The sequence below is a fragment of the Lynx rufus genome, unplaced genomic scaffold, assembly GCF_022079265.1.
Source record: "Lynx rufus isolate CCGP_SWC_20201006 ecotype Redwood Valley unplaced genomic scaffold, mLynRuf1.p SCAF_1, whole genome shotgun sequence".
NCBI classification, from domain to species: domain Eukaryota; kingdom Metazoa; phylum Chordata; class Mammalia; order Carnivora; family Felidae; genus Lynx; species Lynx rufus.
In genome coordinates, this window is record NW_025814823.1 from 137,677,469 (window position 1) to 137,699,200 (window position 21,732).

Consider the following 21,732-nt stretch of genomic DNA (forward strand, 5'->3'; position numbering starts at 1 on the left):
TTGTTTTTTTAAAAAATGCTTATTTATTTCGAGAAAGAGCATGAGCAAGGGACAGACAGAGGGAGAGGGAGAATCCCAAACAGGTTCCATGCTTTCATCACAGAGCCTGCTGTGGGGCTTGATCTCATGAACTGCGAGATCATGACTTGAGCAGAAATCAAGAGTTGGCCACTTAACTAACTGAGCCAGCCAGGCCCCCTGTTTTGTAAACCTTTTAAATATCTGATGGATCTGTACTAGATGTCCCCTTTTCATTCCTGACATCAGTTATTTGTACCTTCTCTGGATTTTATCAGTCTCCTTTGTCACTTGTTGGTTTTAAAAGTTTTTATAAAGAAGCAACTATTTTGTCGATCCTTTTTGAATATTTGTTTTTTATTTCATTAACTTTGTGTTCCTTATCTCTTTTGACTTTGTATTCAGTTTGCTGTTTTTTTTCTAACTTTGACATAGATGTGTGACTTAATGATTTTCAACCATTTTTACTTTTTTTAAGATTATTTTTTAAATGTCTATTCCTGAGAGAGAGAGAGACAGACAGACAGACAGAGACAGAGCATGAGCCAGGGAGGGGCAGAGAGAGAGAGGGAGATACAGAATGTGAAGCAGGCTCCAGGCTCTCAGCTGTCAGCACAGAGCCCGTCGTGGGGCTCAAACTCACGAACAGCGAGTTCATGACCTGAGCCGATTTGGACGCTTAACTGAGTGAGCCACCCAGGTGCCCCAAGATTTAATTTTTTTAGATAATCTCTTCACTTAATGTGGGGCTTAGACTCCGAACCCTGAGATCAAGACTCCCATGCTCCACTGACTGAGCCAGCCAGGTGCCCCAACCTTTTTTCATTTCTGATATAGTCATTTAAATCTGTAAATTTCCCTGAAGCATTGCTTTGTTATGCTTCACGAGTTTTGAGTAATAGGATTTTCATTATATTTAATTTAAAGATATTTTAAAGATTAAAGAATTTAAAGATAATGTGCTTTCTTCGTTGCCTCCCTGGGTTATTTAGAATATATAAATAAATATGTATGTGATATATATATTTATATTGTTTGTTTTTGTTACTATTTTTGTTTTTGAGAGACAGCTTGAGCACTGGAGAGGGAAAGGGAGAGAGATTCTTAAGCAGGCTCCACACCCAGCATGGAGCCCAACATGGGTCTCAATCTCATGATCATGAAATCATGACCTCTGCTGAAATCAAGAGTCAGATTCTTAACTAACTGAGCCACCCAGGCACCACTAGAAGTATGTTTTTAAATTTCCAAATATGTGATGATTTTAAAGGTATAGTCTAGCTCATGCTTAATTACATGTGGTTAGAGAACATCCTTTGTATGATTTCAGCATTTGGAAATTTGTTCACACTTGGGTTATGGACCAGGATAGAGTCGGTATTGGTAAATATCTGCATATACCTGAAAAGACTGTATTTTGCATTTGTTGTCTATATGTATTTGTTAGGGTAAGTTTGTGCATTCTGTTGTTCAACTGTAATACATCCCTACTGGGTTTTATTTTTTTATCCTGCTTGTTTTATCAATTTCTGAGAGAGTTATATGGAAAATCTCATTCTGATTGTGATATTTCTGTGTATTCATATAGTTGTGTCAATTTTTGCTTAATGTATTTGAGGCATGTTAGTAGGGGGCTACAAAATCTTTTTTTTTATTTTTTTATTTTTTTAAATGTTTATTTTTGAGAGCGAGACAGAGTGTGAGAGGCGGAGAGGCAGAGAGAGAGAAGGAGTCACAGAATCTGAAGCAGGCTCCAGGCTCTGAGCTGTCAGCACAGAGCCTGACATGGGGCTTGAACTCAACAGACTGAGATCATGACCTGAGCTGAAGTTGGACGCTTAACCTACTGAGCCACCCAGACGCCCCATTCTTTTTTTTTTTTTTTTTTAATTTTTTTTTAATGTTTATTTTTGGGAGATAGCATGTTCATGTGAGCTGGGGAAGAGCAGAGAGAGGAAGATAGGATCCAAAGTGGGCTCTGCACTGACAGCAGAGAGCCGATGTGGAGCTTGAACTCATGGAACCTTGAAATCATGACCAGAACCAAAGTCAGATGCTTAACTGACAGAGCCACCCAGACGCCTCCAAATTCTTTTTTTTTTTATTGAAGTATAGTTGACACACAATGTTAACATTAGCCTCAGGTGTATAGCATAGGTATTTCACAACTGTATACTTTATGCTATGCCTACAAGTTTAGCTACCATCTATCATTATACAGTGCTATTACTGTACTGTTGATTATATTTCCTATGCTGTACCTTTCATCCCCATGACTTATTCATTCCATAACTGGAAGCCTGTACCTCCCACTCTCCTTCACCCATATTCCTCCCCATCCCTTCCCTCCAGCAGCCATCAGTTTGTTCTTTGTATTTATAGGTCTGTTTTTGTTTTTGTTTGCTTGTTCTTTGTTTTGTTCTTTAGATTCTGCATATAAGTGAAACCATATGGTATTTGTCTGACCTATTTCACTTAGTGTAATACCCTCTAGGTCCATGCATGTTGTTGCAGATGGCAAGATTACTCATTCTGAGTAATTATCTTTTCCTTCCTTCCTTCCTTCCTTCCTTCCTTCCTTCCTTCCTTCCTTCCCACATTTTCTTTATCCATTTTATCTATCAGTGGACATTTAGGTTGCTTCCATATATTGGCTATTGTAAATAATGCTGCAGTAAACATAAGGGTACATATATCTTTTCAAGTTAGTGTTTCAAGTTAGTGTTTTCATTTTCTTTGGGTAGATACCCAGTAGTAGAATTACTAGATTGTATGGTATTTTATTTTTTGAGGAACCTCTATAATATTTTCCACAGGGACTGCATGAATTTACATTCCTACCAACAGTGCATTAGGGTTTCTTTTTCTCCACATCTTCGCTAACATGTGTTTCTTGTTTTTTTGTTTATTTTTTGTTTTTGATATTACCTATTCTGACTGATTTGAGGTAGTGTCTTACTGTGATTTTGATTTGCATTTCTCTCATGATTTGTAGTATTGAGCATCTTTTCATGTGTCTGGGTCATCTGTATGTCTTCTTTGAAAAAATGTCTTTAGATTTTCTGGGTTGGTACAAATTTAAAACTATTACATCTTCAGGATGAACTGCACTTTTTATCATTATGAAGTGTCCTTTATATCTGTGACATTGTTTTTTGCCTTGAAGTTTACTTTGTTTTTGTAGGGTCATCAGTTTGCTTTTGGTGAGTGTTTGCATGATATATGTCTTTTCTTTGCTGTTTTCTTGTGGTGTAGTTGTGTTTCTTATTTTTAAAGGCACTTTGACAGTCTTTATTTTAATTGGAGCATTTAGTCTGTAACATACAGTAGAATTGCAGATATAGTTGGGTTCAAATCTGTTGTCCCAGAAGTTGTCATACTTTTTATGTAGAGGTCCAGAAAGTCACTATTTTAGGCTTTGTGTGTCATCTGATCTCTGTTGCAGGTATTCGGCTCTGCCATTTTAGTACAAAAGTAGTCATAGCCAACATGTAAATAAATGTGCTTGGCTGTGCTAATAAACTTTATGGGGACAAAAATGGGCCATATTTGGTTGATGGTATTGTAGATTGCCAAACTCTGTGTTATTTTAGTATTTGCTATTTGTCTTACTTGTTTGGTATTTTTTCCTCCTCTTTCTTGCCTTTTGGCCTGTTTTTTTTTTTTTTTTTAATTCTTGTTTTTTTTTATTAGCTTAGAAGTAAAACCCTCTTCTACTGTTCTTTTATTAGTTATCCTAGAGATTATAACATACTTAATTGAGCTGTTAACTTATAATAATAATTGATCCTTTTACCCTCTTTCTGAAAATGTCGGAACCTTAGAATACTATCACGTCCTGACTTAATGCCTCATAGGACATTTGTGTGTATGTGTTTAACTTTGTCTTATGAACATTGAAAATTTTCCATTAAAAACTTTTTTTTTTATTGTGGAAATACATTTCTTTAACTTTTTATTATGGAAAAATTCAAACTTAGTACAAAATGCATTAAATATATAAACCACTAAATAATGAACTCTAATATAGTGTCAGCAATTTTTGCTATTTTACTAGTCTTGCTTAAACCATTTCCCTAGCATCAAATTGTTATGTTCATGGATACTTTTTTTATATGTATCTCTAATACCTAAGGACTTAAAGAAGAATGATATTATTAGTCATCTAATAAAATTAGCTGTAACTTAGAAAATATTTTCTAATATCTCATCCAGCTGATTTATTCAAATCAGATTGTTACATATTTTATTCTTCTGTATTCTTAGTATTTTGGATGGTCATTATTTAGATTTATTACAATTATTTACTTTTTCTCTGATAATTTTTCCTTTTTCTCTTTTTTCACTTCTGTTTAAATTTTTTTTTTTAATGTTTAATATATTTTTGAGACAGGGAGAGACAGAGCATGAATGGGGGAGGGTCAGAGAGAGGGAGACACAGAATCTGAAACAGGCTCCAGGCTCCGAGCTGTCAGCACAGAGCCCGACACGGGGCTCGAACTAATGGACCGCGAGATCATGACCTGAGCCAAAGTTGGCCGCCCATCCGACGGAGCCACCCAGGTGCCCCTTCACTTCTGTTTTAAAAACATCTTAGAGGCGCCTGGGTGGCTCCGTCGGTTGGGCGTCCGACTTCGGCTCAGGTCATGATCTCACAGTTCATGGATTCGAGCCCGATGTCGGGCTCTCTTCTGACAGCTCGGAACCTGGAGCCTGTTTCAGATTCTGTGTCTCCTCTCTCTCTCTGCCCCTCCCCTATTCATGCTCTGTCTCTCTCAAAAATAAAAAATAAACAGTAAAAAAAAAAAAAATTTTTTTAAAACGTTTTAAATATTTCTTTAAAAAAATTTTTTTACATTTATTTATTTTTGAGAAACAAAGTGAGACAAAGCGTGAGTGGGGCAGGGGCAAAGAGAGAAGGAGACACAGAATCTGAAGCAGACTGCAGGCTCTGAGCAAGCGATCAGCACAGTGACTGATGCAGGGCTCGAACCCACAAACTGTGAGATCATGACCTGAGCCGAAGTTGGACGCTCAACCGACTGAGCCACCCAGGCGCCCCTTAAATATTTCTTTTAATGAGTATTTTCTGTTAATGAATTCTCAGTTTTTATTAGTCTGATCATATCTTTATCTTCATTTTAAAAACTTTTTATTATCGACAACTTCAAACACATATAAAACTTTACTCAGAAGTCATGAACTTAATGTAATGAGCTTTCATGTTGTAATCACTGAGCATGAATACTTAGCAAAACACAACCAGTCTTGTTTCATCTGTTTTATACCACTGAGTTGTTGTGAAGCAAATCTCAGATTCAGAAACCTTATGTTACATCCATTAGTATTTCATATGTATCTGTAGAAAAAAATCTGTAGAAATATGAAGCAAATCTCAGATTCAGAAACATTACATTTCATCCATTAGTATTTAGAAAAAATAAAAAGAGCTTTTTAAAAAATATAACCACAATATGTTATCTAAAATTATATATTAACTTCTTAATATCAGCAAATATCCAGTCAGTGCTTTGTTTTCCTCAGTTGTCTTATACACACAGTACATGTGGTTGATTTCCTCCATTTAGGATCCCACGAAGATTTACACATTTTGTTTGGTTGATAGGATTTTTGAGATTTTTCAAATGCTAATCTGTAGGTCTATCTCTCCATCACCTTCATAATTTTTAATTTCATTTTAGAAACCAGATTTATTTTTTTGTTCTATAGAGTGTCCGCTATCCTGGAATATGCTAATTGCATATCCATAGTTTTATTCAGTATTTTTCTTTGCTCATTTCCTATAAATTGTCATTTAAACCTAGCAGCTTGATCAGACTGAGTTCAGTATTTTGACAAGAATACTTCATAGGTGGAGTTGTGTACTTCACTGGAGTCATATAATTATCTGGTTATATCTGTTTTATTATGTTAGTAAGTATTGATTGTCACCTAGATCCATGATTTCATTAATGTTTTTTATTTCCAGTCATGTTTTTGCTAGATACTGGATTCTAGTTGGCAGGTTTTTTTTTTGGTAAGGTTTTTTTTTTCTTAGAGCAGCTTTAGGATTACAACAAAATTGAGAGGAAATATGGAGATTTCCCATTTGTTCCCTGCCCTAACTTATGCATAAATAGCCTCCCCTGTCATCAACATCATTTACCAGAATGGTATATTTAAAAGGTTTTTTAAAAAAAATTATTTATTTTTGAGAGAGAGAGTGAGCAGGGGAGGAACAGAGAGAGAGAATCCCAAACAGGCTCTGCATTGTCATCACAGAACTCATTGCAGGGCTTGAACCCATGAACCGTGAGATCATGACCTGAGCTGAAATGAAGAGTTGAGCGCTTAACTGACTGAGCCACAGACGCCCCTTAAAAGACTTCTAAAATTTTTAATTGAAATATAGTTGACATATGAATTTGTATTACTTTCAGGCATACAATATAGTGAATTGACAATTACATACATTACAAAAAGCTCACCACTGTAAGCGTGGTTACAGTCTATCACCATACAGAGTTTTTCCAGTATTGTTGACTCTTGTTCCCTATGCTGTACTTCTCATACCCATAACCTTTTTATTTTATAACTGGAAGTTTGTACCTCTTACTCCCCTTCACCTGTTTTCTCCATTTCCCCACCATCCCCTAGAATGGTACATTTTTTACCAAGGATGAACCTGCATTGACACATCATAATCACCCAAAGTCCATTGTTTTACCTTGGGGTTCACTCTTGGTATTGTACATTATATGGGTTGGACACATGATAATGGCATAGATCCATCATTACAGTATTATGTAGAATTTGTGAATTTATGACTTTGCTAAGAATTCTTTGCATTCTTTTGTATTGTTTTCATAGTTTGGCCTTTTCCAGATGTTATATAGTTGAAATCAGACAGTGTGTAATAGACTTTTCAGATTGGCTTCTTTCACTTAGGAACATGCATTTAAAGTGCCTCTGTCTTTTCATGGCTTAGTAGCTCATTTCTCTTTAGTACTGCATAATATTCCATTGTTTGGATGTATCATAGTTTATCCATTTACCCACTAAAGGATATCTTGTTTGCTTCCAAGTTTTGGCAGTAATGAATAAAGCTGCTGTAAGCATCTGTGTGCGGGTTTTGTGTGTAAACTTAAGTTTCCAACTCCTTTGGGTGGATGGATACCAAGGAACTCCATTGCTGGATTATGTAGTAAGAGTATGTTAAGTTTCATAAGTAACCCTCAAACTGTCTTCCAAAGTGGCTGTATCATTTTGCATTTCTGTCAGCAATGAATGAGAATTCCTTTGCTCCACATCCTTGCCAGTATTTGGTTTTCTCAGTGGTTCAGACTTCAGTCCTTCTAATAGGTATGTAGTCATATCTTGTTTTAATTTCTATTTTCCTGATGACATGATCTCTAGCATATTTTCATATGCTTATTTGCCAACTGTATATCTTTTTTTAGGGAGATGTCTGTTAAGGTCTGTGTCCCATTTTTTAATCATATTATTCTAAGAGTTCTTTGTGTATTTGAGATAACAGTCCTTTTTCACATGGTGTCTTTTGCCAATAGTTTCCCCCAGCCTATGACTTCTTTCTCTTGACATTGTCTTTCACAGAGCAAAAGTTTTTAATTTTAATGAAGTCCACCTTATCATTGATTTCTGTCATAGATTTTATCTTTGTTTATCTAAAAAGACAGTACCTAAGACATCATATCCAAGGTCTTCTTAGGTTTTCTTATGCTTTTCCTAGGAGTTTCAGTTTTGTGTTTCACTGGATTTTAAAAAAAATTAAAGATCATTCTAGTATCTACTGTTGAGATGTCAGCTATCAGTGATTATTGCTTCTTTAGAGGTAACATTCAGTGGTTGGAAGTGTTTAGCTGCTTTTAAAATCTTTTAGTCTTTAATTTTCAGCAGTTTTACTATGACTAGGTGTAGATGTAGTTTTACTATGTGATGAGATGTACATATCTTTTTATTTATCCTCTTAGGGTTTGTTGGGCTACTTGGATCTGTGGTTTGAAACCTTTTGTCAGTTTTGGAAAATTGTCCGTTATTATCTCTGAAAATAATTTCTTCTGACCCATTTTTTCCCCTTTACACATATGTTAGAGTTTTTTACTTTGTCCTTTGTCCTTCTGTTTTCCATTCTTCTATTTCTCTTCTGTTTTCCATTCTTTTGTCTCTCTGAGCTTTATACCAAGATAGAGTCTTCTCATCCCTCTTCTGGTTTATTTATACTCATTATAGTGTATTGAATCTGCTGTTTAACCCCATCCATTGAGATACTAATTTTTGATATTACATTTTTCAGATACAGAATTTGTATCTTTTCTCAAATTTGCTATGATTTCCTTTACTTTTTAAAAATGATTTCCGTTTCTCTATTGAAATTTTTGATTTAATGTACTGTCTCCTTGAACATAATACATAAACTCATAAAGTCCAAGCTTTGTAATCTCAGCATTTGAAACATTGCTCATTTGTTCCTCCTGGTTTTCATTTGTCATATTTGCCTGATGGTTTTATGAATGTATGTTAAGACATCCATACAGGATCCAATATCAAGGTTTGAAAAGGTATGGTTTGCAGTCCCTTTGAGAACTTGCCTACTAAACATTCATCCTTACTCTTTGAGTCTCAAAGGGTATGGGATTTCCCATGCTTAACATCTTTGGCGAGTCTCAATCTAGTTTTGTCTCCCTTGCTCTGTGAGTTTTTCAACTCTGCTCCACTTCTCAGTCTCAGCTGCTGCTTCTAGATGCCCCCCAGGGAAAAGCTGACCGACATATCTGACTTACTTTTCCGGATAGCCTTCTCTTAAATCTTGGCTTACTCATTGCTCTTTTTATTTTTTTAAATGTTTATTTATTTTAGGGAGAGAGAGAGAAGGTGTGAGTGGGGAGGGGCAGAGAGAGAGGGAGACACAGAATCTGAAGCAGGCTTCAGGCTCTGAGCTGTCAGCACAGAGCCCGACGCAGGGGGCTCGAACTCGACAAACCATGAGATCATGACCTGAACCAAAGTTGGACGCTTAACTGACTGAGCCACCCAGGGGCCCTTTTGGCTTACTGAGTCTTAACTGCCTCCTTAGCTTCTGTTGCCTTTTAGCCCCCTTTCTCCATATTTTTCTGGCTTTCCTCATCAGGAGGTTTTTTTGTATCAGTTTACTATTGCTGGAGATTGAATCACTTTTTTGTGCTGTTGACCTTATCCATTGAGATAGTAATATTTTTTTTTCTGTATTAACTCTTTCTAGATGATCAAAGTACTGCCCCTGTGATATAGTATATTGAAAAGACACACAGAAGTTTAAAGGAGAAAAAAAAAAAAGTCACAGTCCCATCAGTGAGAGGCAATTACTAATAATAGTTCCTTTTTGTTAGCTGGTTTTTGTGAGCAGGGCGCTGGGGAAGAGTTTGAAGATAAGCTTAGTTTGAATATTCTGAGTTTGAGGGGATTAAGGTACCTAAGTAGGGTTATGCTTGAGACATTTAGATATTAAATTGATGGTTTGATGTAAGAACAGTGTGGAGATCTGGATTTGGACATTAAAAGCAGAAAGTTTCAGGGCACCTGGGCAACTCATTCGGTTAAGTGACTGACTTTTAGTTTCAGCTCAGGTCAAGATCTCACAGTTTGTGAGTTCAAGCTGCATGTCAAGCTCTGCACTGATGGGTCAGAACTTGCTTGAGATTCTCTCCTCTCTCTGTCCCTTCCCTGCTTTCACTCTCTCTCTCTCAAAGTAAATAAACATTTAAAAAAAAAAGTTAGTTGAACCTGTCAAAGTAGATGGAAGGTCTTTGGTGTTTTGTAGATTATTTCACTGTTACAGGTTGCACAGATAGAGAAGGGACAGGGTAATTGTGGGAGAGATAAGACAAAACTTAACTTTTCTAGTGTTAAGAAGGCCAATACAGTCTCATATTTTGTATTTGAGATTATGTGTTTAAGGGAATAATTGTTTTCTTCCATACTTAATGGTTTGGTTGATTTTTTTTAAAGCCTAAAATCCTATATGCTAAATTAGTGGTTATATAAAACACAGTTTTTAAAACAATTTTTTTAACGTTTATTTATTATTGAGAGGCAGAGACAGAGTGTGAGAGGGGCAGAGAGAGGGGGAGACACAAAATCTGAAGCAGGCCCCAGGATCCAGCTGTCAGCACAGAGCCTGACGTGGGGCTTGAACTCATGAACTGGAGATAATGACCTGAGCCGAAGTCAGACGCTTAACTGTCTGAGCCACACAGGTGCCCCATAAAACACAGTTTTTTAGCGTGAAATACTTATTTATTAGTGTTTTAGATTTAATCACAAAATAGATTAAGCCTTGATAACTTATGTTTGGCTTGTCCAAATCACAGTCATCAATCTTTTGTTCTATTAAATGTGCATAATAGTGAAATCACAGTATTAAAGAATAATAAATCTATATTAACTATACTAGAGAAGTATTAAGTGAAAATGACTTTCACACTGAATTAGTTTACACAGAAATAAAGAGAGACAGTCAAGAAGCAGTGCTGTTGTACTTGTCGTTCAAATAACCACTGATACGTTAAAATAAAAAGAGTAATGATTTCATTTAATTTTTGGGATACAAATTTTTTTAGTTCTATACCAGACCAGTTCTTTAAATATATGTGCTCAAAGGGCATTTAAGGATAGGCCTGAAATTTATGACCACGTATTTGTTTATTTTTAAGTAAGCTCTGTGCCCAACATGGGGCTTGAACTCACAACCCCAAGATCAGGAATAGAATATTCTACCGACTGAGCCACCCAGGTGCTCCAGTACCTACTTATTTTTAATATATATTTGAGTTTTTTGTTTATACAGTTTTAATTGTATTTTGATAATTTTTCTGTGTTTGAGAGCTCTTATCATACGGAAATTTGATTTAACAGAGCTACAATAGAAGAAGCATACTCCAGGTCAATGACAAAACTAGCAAAATCCGCAAGCAACTATTCACAGCTTGGGTGAGTTAATGTCTTTGAAAAACTCTTTTTCAATGTTGATTTAGGTACAGTTCTTGAGAATGTTAGGTTCTTATTGAAGATTAATTGTTGGTAAATATAATAATATGTAATGTACTGAAAAATGTTTTTGTATATGAATATATTCTTGACTTAATAGAAAATAGAATTGAACTAATCAGTTAATGCAGTCTAAGTAAATGAAACCCATTTTCCCCCTTTATTTAACTACTTAGTCATTTGGTAGTATAATTTTGAGATCATACATGTTATGTATTGTGCATGGTTATTCTAGTTTTCTGTAAGTTCACTTAAATTATGTTGAATAGCGATCTTTACAAACTCACTTAAACTTGACTGAAATGATTAAAATTTATTAAAAAGGTCTCATGATTTTATAGACTATTAAATATTTCTCTTAAAAATTTGTGGTGAGAAAATGTGTTCTTTGAAAAATGAATATTAAGAATACATTTTAGGGGTGCATAGGTGGCTCAATCAGTTAAATCCCGACTATGGCTCAGGTCATGATCTCACATTTCGTGAGTTCAAGCCCTGTGTCAGGCTCTTTGCTGACAGCTCGCAGCCTGGGTCCTGCTTCAAATTCTGTGTCTCTCTCTCTTTCTGCCCTTCCCCTGCTTGTGCTCTCTCTCTCTCTCTCAAAAATAAATAAACTTAAAAAAAAATAAGAATTCATTTTAAATAAGATACGCTACATGGCTTTAGTAGTTCTGGGAGGAGATATTGTATAATTTATACCACAAAAACCCTGGGAGGAATATTTAATCTTTTTTAATTATCTAAGAATTGGGGAAAGGCTATACTTTAAGATAATTTAACAAGTAATTCACCTGTGAATCCCCTGAAATTTTAATAGGTATTAGTTCATATTTTTGATGAAGAGGGTTTTTTTTTTCAATATATGATATTTATTGTCAAATGGGTTTCCATACAACACCCAGTGCTTAATGAAGAGGGTTTATACCATCTATTAGATTCACAAATGGTTCCCTGAACCAAAAAACTGGTTAAGAATGAAAATATTCTTTTGTGTGGTTGAATGAGTTTAAATGAAAATCTTGCTAAATTGTGGCCTAGGTAGAGAGTTGTACTCTCAGTTCATCCTCATCATGGTGACACTGTCCATTATATTAAGTGTTGATAGTTGCAGCTAAGAGGACCTTCTGTAGCCCTGTACTATGGCTAGGAAGGCTGGGGAGCTGCTACCTTTTTCACCCAGAGGAGAGTGGGGACTGTTAGTTGATGACCATCTAGTGTTGTTTTTCTTCCAGTTGTCTTCCAATTCTTTCTCCCACCCCCCACTCCCTTGATACATCACTTTTCTGGCAGCTTCCTTTTTCTAAAGCCTTTATGTTGACATGCTTCTAAAACATTATTTATTTATTTACCATTGTAGAAGGGCTAGAAAGTAACTGGAATAGCAGAAGCTGGCTTTAAACAGTTGGTTGTGGTTTTATTATCGGAAATTCTACCCTATTTTTAGTTGTCAGGTGGAAGATACAAAAAACATGAATTAACTTCAACTGTGTTTCTGGATAAGATATTGACAACATTTCTGTCTTTGGAATGTGTGCTCATAAATAATAGATGATATTTTATGTGTTAGTGTCATTACTTAAGATCATAAATATTTTAAATATTAGTATTTTACTGATGGATATTTAAGCAATTGAATTTTCTCTTTATTTTTTTTTGCATTTAAAAATACTTTGGACTTGTCAGTTTTCTTTCTTACTGCTTATTATATATTAATATATATTACTTGACCAGAAAAAAAGGTTTGTATATCAAACTTTTAAAATGTAAAGAAATTTGACATTCCTTAAGGAAACCTGTATTTAAAGAAATCTTATGTTGAACCCCTTTACAGTGTAAAGAATCCTTTGGTAAAGGTACACTCCCATCTTTCTGCTTTGTCCAGTCCGGACTACCATGTATCAGGTTTACATGAAGTGATATATATGTATTTTGGTGCTGTAGTGAGTGGATAATTTTCAGTTGTCTGTTTTTATTCTCAAACTCCCCCTTTTAACTCCTTGCCAGCTGATTAGATTTTAAAGTTTAAGTTGAAATCTAATCGGAACAGCCTTATTCTAAGCATGTTAATTTTCCTGTTTGAACTTTTTTATTATTGCTTAAAATGATCATTATGTGTTAGCATTCCTACTGGGTAGGAAATGTAATAATTTGAAATGTAATAATTGGTAGGAAATGTACATAATAGGATAAGTAATTTATTTCTTTACCCTCTTGCTGTGTGCTGCTATTTGTTTTCTAGAAGTTTTGTCATAGAGTAGAACAGGTGCTGTTGAAAATATCTTAGGAAGTACTTGAGGAAAACATAGGGTAAAATTATCTGTAGATCATTCCTTATTGACTAAATTGGTTTAAGCTAACCATTGACATCCTAAATACTGTACTATCCAGGATGCAATAATGTAGTAACTTTTGGACATACTTGAATGTACTGAAAATACTAAATTCTCAGTATTGAGAAAAAGTGGTAGGAAAGTATGTCTTGCATCACGTATCCTGTACTAGAAAGGGACTGTGTTAGTGTTTTTTAAAGTATGCAGATAAAATTATCTGAAATAAGATTTCAGGTTAACAGTTCTAAAATATTTTCAAATGATTATTAAGGTGACTAATCTTAAAAAATCCTGTGAATTTGACTTTTGCATGTTTGAAATCAAAGGAACTTTTGTTTATTAAAATTTTTTTTATTAATGTTTATTTGTGTGTGTGAGAGAGAAACAGCACGAATGGGGAAGGGGCAGAGAGAGAGGGAGACACAGAATCTGAAGCAGGCTTCAGGCTCTGAGCTGTCAGCACAGAGCCTGACATGGGGCCCGAATCCATAATAGGTGAGATCATGACCTGAGCTGAAGTCAGATGCTTAACCAACTGAGCCACCTAGGTGTCCCAGAGGAACTTTTATTTTTGATGAGACATTTTAGATGAACACTAAGTAGTCAAAAATTAAAATTTGGAAACAAGTTAATTTTATAATAGACAAGTCTAACCAAATCAACTCAGAAAATAGTATGATGTGGTTAATAGAGAGCCATGGCCAGACCTCTGATAAATATTTAACTGATTTCTGTGTACCCGACTGAGGTCCAAAACTATTTTAATTAACCATGGATTAAAAAATCAGCATCAGTCTGCCAATCATTTCATTTATGATTTATTTTAATTTCCTATTTTGCATAATTAAAATTGCTGAACATAATATTGTTTCTGTTGGTTCTGTTTTGGAGCCTTAAACTTTTTTTTTCTTTTATTAAATAATTCCTGTACTTTCTTTCCCTTAGAACATTTGCACCAGTGTGGGATGTGTTCAAAACATCTACAGAGAAATTAGCAAACTGTCACTTGGATCTTGTTAGAAAATTACAAGAATTAATAAAGGAAGTTCAGAAGTATGGAGAAGAACAAGTAAAATCTCATAAAAAGGTATCACTTTTTTCCTGCTAAAGGATTGATCGATCAGATATTGAGTGCTTTACAGTTTGATCATTTTGATGAATCATTTCATACCATACAGACTAAAGAAGAGGTTGCAGGAACTCTGGAAGCTGTTCAAGCCATTCAGAGCATAACTCAGGCCCTTCAGAAATCCAAGGAAAATTACAATGCCAAGTGTGTAGAACAAGAACGTTTGAAAAAGGAAGGAGCTACACAAAGAGAAATAGAAAAGGTAATTGTAATAAAAAATAATATCTCTGTGGTTTCAAAGCACTTTCAAACATAAGACTGCATTTGATCTTCAGACACTTAAGAATGACCTCATATTAAAGATGAAGACACTGTGACACTGAGTGTTAGTGATTTACCTAAGTGAAACAGAACTGGGTTTGCAGAATATGTTGTGTATAGTAAATAGATTAGCAAATACTTAAAAAGGAATGATATCTATGTCATTGACATTTGTAAGATATTTTTATAAGATAATTGATAAGATACTGCTTGGTGTCAGGTTTAACAGTGAGGTAAAATTTTTTTTGAGGCAAGAGTGGTATATTTAGAAAGGCATAGATACTTGAAGATAAGCTTTAAAATATGTGTTGTGGGTGATTTATTGCTGACTTTGAAGACATTTATGAGGTAGTGCGGTAAACCACAACCCTTTCCCCCACTCGCATTTTAATTGAAAGTAGATTTTTCCCCCTTTCAAAACAGTTTAACCATTCACTTGTTTGATGTGTTGTATCTCATTTAGGAATGAGCCATAGGGAGTGATAATTTTGAAAGGTTTTTAAAGTATTTGAAATATTCAGTAAAAAAAGAAAACCAAATTGTAACTATATTATAGCAATTATAATAATTATAAAAGTGTACATACATGGGCAGAAACTAGGAGAGAATATGGAAAAATCAAAACAGTTGATGGAATTTGGCATAACTGATTTCCTTTAATGTATGTGTAATAAATAAAAATTGGGAGGGCGATAAGAATAAGAGTAAGTTACTAGTTTAAAAGACCATTCCAGACAACAGCAATTACGAATAAAATACAAGAAGGGAAAACAAAATAACAGGGTCCAAAAAAGAATAATAATATCTCTATGAACCAGAAATGGGACAGATACCCAAAATGGCCTGTAGAGATTGATTTTGCAGGTTTGTTGCACTTCAAGCTCTTGTGTGCTAAAGGGGACTGTGTGTTCCCCATTTGCAGTAAAGCACAAGGAGCCCACTCACTGGGTGAAGCTATATAGGTAGGAAAAAAGAAGACTCTTGGGCTGCTGGCTAGGGCTAAAGCTTTATTGGAAGATGGGAACTTATGGACACAATTTTGAGTGCGAATCAAGCTAAGGTATCATTTAATGACTATTTTAGCCATATTCCCAATATTCTTCCAAGGAAGTAAGACTTGATAAGACTAAATTGGGCCCTTGGAGAGCTGCCATGAGGTAATCTGAAAACTGTTGGTGGGGATGGGTGGGCACAAAGGATAGAACATAACACAATTCTAGGTGGTAACATATGCATTGTATTCTCTGGAACTGTCACACAGCACTTGTGGAGGGAGAGAGAAAAAGAGAAGAGGAAATGAACGAATAACCAAAATTCTAAAGCCCATCTGAGAAATCTGACACTAAGACAGCAATAAATTTAACAATTAGAAAAAAGAATTCTCTGCAGATATAATTTAAATTTATAAAACAAAAGAACAAAATGTTATGTGGTTGAGGATGTTCAGTGAGAAAAGTGAATATAAAATATTAAATAAGATTAAGAAATATAGAGTCATAATGGAATAAGATTTACTAGATAGGAAAACAGCTAATTACAAAACTTGAAAATGAATATGGTTATTGAAAAAAAGTACTAGAGAATACAGATTTTAAACTTGATATAGTCAGAGACTGAATTTGGAAGATGGTACTGAGGGAATTGACCATAATACAGAGAAGTAAAGGTTACCAACATTCATCTAATGTGAATTCCAGGAGAAAAATGGAAAGAATGGTGGTCTAGTAATATTTGAAGAGTTAATAGCTCAGAGTTTTTCATACCTGAAGAAATTCAGCAGTCCCAGATTAATATAATACTGCATGTTAATTAGAATTAAAAACTTACAAAAAATAAATATGCCTGTATAAATATAAAGAAAAAAAAAAGAGTCCCCAGATTGAAAGTACATTCTTGGTATTAAGCAAGTTACATAAAGGTCTGTGCAGACCTAGGCACTAGAAAAAAAGCTACCAGGTATTTCTTGTTTTCTCACATCTTTGAAGTCAGAATACATCTTCAATTGATGATATCATATAATTGCTGTTGGTGAGGTGGCTTTTGTGTGTAGTTTTATTGCCTATGTGAACTTGGTTATAGTACCTGGTGGCATGATTGGACAACTGCAGTATTTTGATGTACAACTTAAGATGATGAATATCTTAAGACCATTTGTGGAAGGAATTGTTCTGGTATTGACTAAAAATCATTTGTTGAGACCTGGTAAGATTAAGAAAATGTGAGCACCAGTGTTTAGAAGAAACTGGGAGATAATAATGGAGCATTTTTAAGAAGTGCTATATCAATAATGATCTTGATGATATTGAGGATAATGTTGTATGGGGAAAAAACAGACCTCAGCAATCTCCCAAGTGGAAAACAAGTGAGAAGGGTCAAAATCTGAATATGAGGAAGATTTAGGAGTATGTCAAGAAAATTAATTCTTTTTGCCTTCCTTTTTATTCTGTATCACATAGGAGTGGTAATAGAATAAAAATGTACCCCTAAGTAAGTCTAAAAGAGCTCTTTTAAAAGCATAAAATTAGGGGTGCCTGGTTGGCTCAGTCAGTTGAGCGTCCAGCTCTTGATTTTGGCTCAGGTCATGATATCACATTTGTGGGATTGAGCACCCCATCAGGCTCTGTGCTGCATGTGGAGCCTGCTTGGGATTCTTTCTCTCTCTCCCTCTGTTTCTCCCCTACTTGCTCGGGTGCACTCTGTCTTGAAACATAAAATTAGAATTTTAAGTGATAAGAAAGCATTATTTTATGCTTTAGTTGATAGCATTTTTCTATTTTAATGGTACACAAGAGGATGATGTATTTTATAAGTTAATGGTCTGTTAGAGTTAGTAGTAATTGACTGTGTACATTAAACATAACTTCTAAAAGGACTGAAGTATATTTTAAATCTTTTAAAAATGGCAAAAAGATATTAAAATTTATTGATAAGGAAAGGAAGGAGGATATGGGAAAAAAAGAATGGTAGGCAGAAAGATCGACATAAGTTGGAAGAAGGTCAAATATACCTAAACCATAATATGTATAAATGAATTAGACTTCTAATAATAGTTTGATTTTCAAATTGAAAAAAATTATTATTTAAAACACTGTTAGTGTTTAGCAACAGAAGACTTTTTTATATAATGGGACTATTCAGTTCAAGTAAATTATATAGGGTAAAATAGTAGATCTGGGATTTAAAATATTCTAGCAAAAAAAAAATGTTGGAGGGGGAAGAATGGATGGAATCTTGAAGTTATGTGATAGGTTAATGGAGTACATTACACTCCTTTTGTACACTCCTGGAGTACAGTACACTCCACACTTCTTTTGTGTGCTTTAAAATGTTTATCATAAAAGCCAAAAAGAAAAAAAAGTGAGCTAGAATGACATGAATTAACATTGACTTGGGTGAATCTAAAAAGTATAATACTGAGCAAGAAAAGCAAAGTTCCAGAAGAATATGTATATTTTGATGCCTTTTACATAGTCTTTAATTTTCTGCAAAAAAAAAAAAACCCAAAAACCAAAAAAAAAAAAAAACCCTGAAACAAAAAAGAAACAAACAAGCCTTGAAGTATAATTAACTATATTAGGGACATACATAGGGACAGTAAACACTGTGCCACATATTGGGAGTTACCTTTGCAGAGCAAGTGGGGAATGGGCTTGGTAAGGGCAGGGGGCTCCCTTTGTCTATGTAATAATTAATTTTTTTCCAAAAAATAAAAAAGATAGGAACAAAGACAGTATAAAGCCAATTAAATTTCATTTCATTTTATTTTTTTTAAGTTTGTTTATTTTGAGAGAGTGAGAGTGAGGAGGGGTGGAGCAGAGAGCGAGAGAGGGAGGGAGGGAGGGAGGGAGAGGGAGGGAGGGAGGGAGGGAGAATCCTAAGCAGGTTCTGCACTGTTAGCATAGAGCTGGACATGGGGCTTGATCTCAGGACTATAAGATCATGACCTGAGCCGAAATCCAGAGGTAGATGGTTAACCACTAAGCTACCCAGGTACCCCAAGCCAACTGTAGTTCAAACTAAAAGAGTTATTTTTTATTTATTTTTATTTTTTTTATGTTTATTTAGATTTTGAGAGAGACAGAGCATGAGTGGTGGAGGGGTAGAGAGTGGGGAGACAGAATCAGAAGCAGGCTCCAGGCTCTGAGCTGTCAGCACAGAGCCAACGCAGGGCTCGAACTCACAGCCCATGTGATCATGACCTGAGCCAAAGTTGGATGCTCAAACAACTGAGCCACCCAGGTGCCCCAAGATAATTATTTTTTAAAATGTGAGCTATAGGAATAGTTCCTTACAGTACGTACTATAACATACAGGTCAATAAATTGGTATGGATTCCATATAATTAATGCAAAAGTGTACTATCTCAGTTAGTTGAAATTTTCCAGAGGGTTAAGGTACTCCTAGGCTAAATACTGCTCTTTGCTTTTTTTTTTTTTTTTTTTATGAAACCCAGTGGGTTTAACATAGTACCTAGTGTGTACTGACCACTTGAAAAATGTATGGTAACTAGAGATTATGCTTAAAGAAAAGATTGTCTGAATCTTTTGATATAAACCAAAAAAGGCTTCATATAAGGTAATGATTTAGATTAAATTAAAAGATTTCTTTTTGATTAACATATGGTAGCATACAGTTGTGTCCAAGGGTTGTGAGTTGGTGGTCTGTGCTTCACTTGTCTTGTGGCATGGACCCACAGAGAAGGGGTGCCTTTTTCTCATTGTTTTGCTCAGAGGTGGTATCTTTGCTTGTGGTACTAAATGTGTTAGTAGGTGTCTGATTTATATATGTTCAAATCCAAGTTTAAGTAAATCATTAATTTTGACCTGTAATAAGAAGCTTTTTATTAAGATGAATATAGATTTTTAAAAATCTAAATCTTTGAACCATTTTCCTTTAATAAATTTGAAAACAAATACTTATGGCTATTATGACATAGTATGCTTCTGATTTTCACTTAAAAGCTCTTAATTTTTTATAAAACACTAGAAGGCACTCATTTGTGGACTATGACTAAATATGACTTAATTCATATGTGTATATTTGCTTCTTAGGATTTTACTATAAAAATTATAGGCACTTAAATATTTCTTGTAGTATATCAGTAAATTTATTTATAATGCTAAGGAAATCAATACAATGTAGGATTTGTTTTATTATCAATAGGTAATGTGTTAAAGCCAATCTTTTATTTGTGAGAAGAAATGTGGCTTTTTTTTTAAAGCATAATTTCCTCATTTAAGAATGTTCCAACTTCCCTTTTTAATAATGACTTTATGAAACTTGTCAAGTTCATTACTACTAGGATACTCAGTTTTTATAATTCTACCCTAGAATTTACAGCATTTCTAAGTATGTATATATATATATACTATTTAGAAAGTTGTTTTGACTTAACTACATACTGCTATATAGTTGTTTCCTATGAGTACTCTTTCTTGCTTTAAAAAAAAAAAAGTAAAGGGGCACCTGGGTGGCTCAGTTGTTAGGTGTTGACTTTGGTTCAGGTCATGATCTCACAGCTTCTGGGTTCAAGCCCCGCCTCGGGCTCTTCGCTGACAGCTCAGAGCCTGGAGCCTGCTTCAGATTCTGTGTGTGTGTGTCTCTCTCTCTGCCCTTGCTCCATTCATGCTCTCTCTCTCTGTCTGTCTCTCAAAAATGAATAAACATTAAAAAAATTTAAAAACAATAAGGTGTTCCTAGTACAATTACCTTCTAAAATTGCTTCTACATATTTTTATATAATACCCTTATTTTTCTTTAAATTTGTTTTTGTCATTACTTAAAATACTTTATGAGTCAACAGTTTCTTTTTTCATTTTATTCCTTTATGATTAAGTACTGCTTTTGTTAGTTTTCCGGGATACTTCTTTAAGTTGGTATATAATTTCCTTAAGATTGTGGTATATTATTTTTACCTTTGAAGAGTGAGGGCTGATGTAAAAAAAAAAGTTAGAACTTTAAAGGCTATCTTCTCTCTTCCTTCATGCCTCCAAATAAGAGAAGTGAAATTTTACACAGCTTCCTGGTATCAGAAAGTAGGCTCCAAAAGACTTATCTGTTTACATCCTGAATTAGATCCTGCTCTGAACTTTTGAGATGAAGATAATAATATTATGGTTGGAAATAATGGACAAAGAAGTTAGTATGCTGAGTTGAATAGCTAGACCAAGATTTACAGTGAGAATATTCTGGGAGGAAAAAAGAAAGTTAAGTATGATGGTTTAAACTTTTAAAATTAATTATTGCTAACTCTGTCGACTCAGTAAAAATTTGAGTACCAAAACTAGTTTGAATTCTAGAGACTGAGTTTAGGAAGAGGAAATGATGCTCCAGGAACTTCTTTCCATCTCTTAAAGTCCCATAAGTGTAATGAATAATGTAAAATAATTGCTTTGTTTACATTGTAGAAATATGATAGATCTTCTGTAAGCAGGAATTGACCCCCATGCAGTGATCTTTTATTTCTGTTAGATTATAAATTTCTTGTGTGTGAGACACTATCATTATATTTTTGCAACACAGCATATATGTTTACTTGGAAAAATAATCATTATAGCAAAGTATTATTTGAATTTTTCCTGTTCTTAATACAATAAAGTTTATTTTATTTTAAATACAGGCTAAAGATTAGGTTCTTGGCTTTTTAAGTGGCTTATTCAAATACATGTATATATTTTTAATGTTCATTTATTTTTGAGAGAGAGACAGCGTGCATGCTGGGGAGGGGCAGAGAGAGAGGGAGACAGAGGACCCAAAGTGAGCTCTGCACTGGCAGCAGGGAGCCCGATGCTGGCCTTGAACTCAGGAACTTTGAGTTTATGACCTGAGCCAAAATCAGACGCTTAACCCATTGAGCCACACAGGCGCCCCTCAAATTTTTCTGATTGTGGCATTATAAAGTGATAATATGCGTGCAGTAGGTAGGTAATGTTTTAGGTAAATGTTTTAGTT

The 21,732-nt window shown here is 34.6% G+C and overlaps 1 protein-coding gene across 3 annotated transcripts in view; it reads left to right on the plus strand.

The window, feature by feature from the left end:
* Nucleotides 1-21,732, plus strand: part of FCHO2 (FCH and mu domain containing endocytic adaptor 2) — a 121,162-nt gene that overhangs the window by 23,222 nt on the left and 76,208 nt on the right. For all 3 annotated transcript variants that reach the window (XM_047087868.1, XM_047087860.1, XM_047087877.1), the window contains exons 3-5: nt 10,930-11,004; nt 14,337-14,478; nt 14,570-14,722. In XM_047087868.1, the coding sequence (XP_046943824.1) occupies nt 10,930-11,004; nt 14,337-14,478; nt 14,570-14,722 (370 nt within the window). The remainder of the gene's footprint in view (nt 1-10,929; nt 11,005-14,336; nt 14,479-14,569; nt 14,723-21,732) is intronic.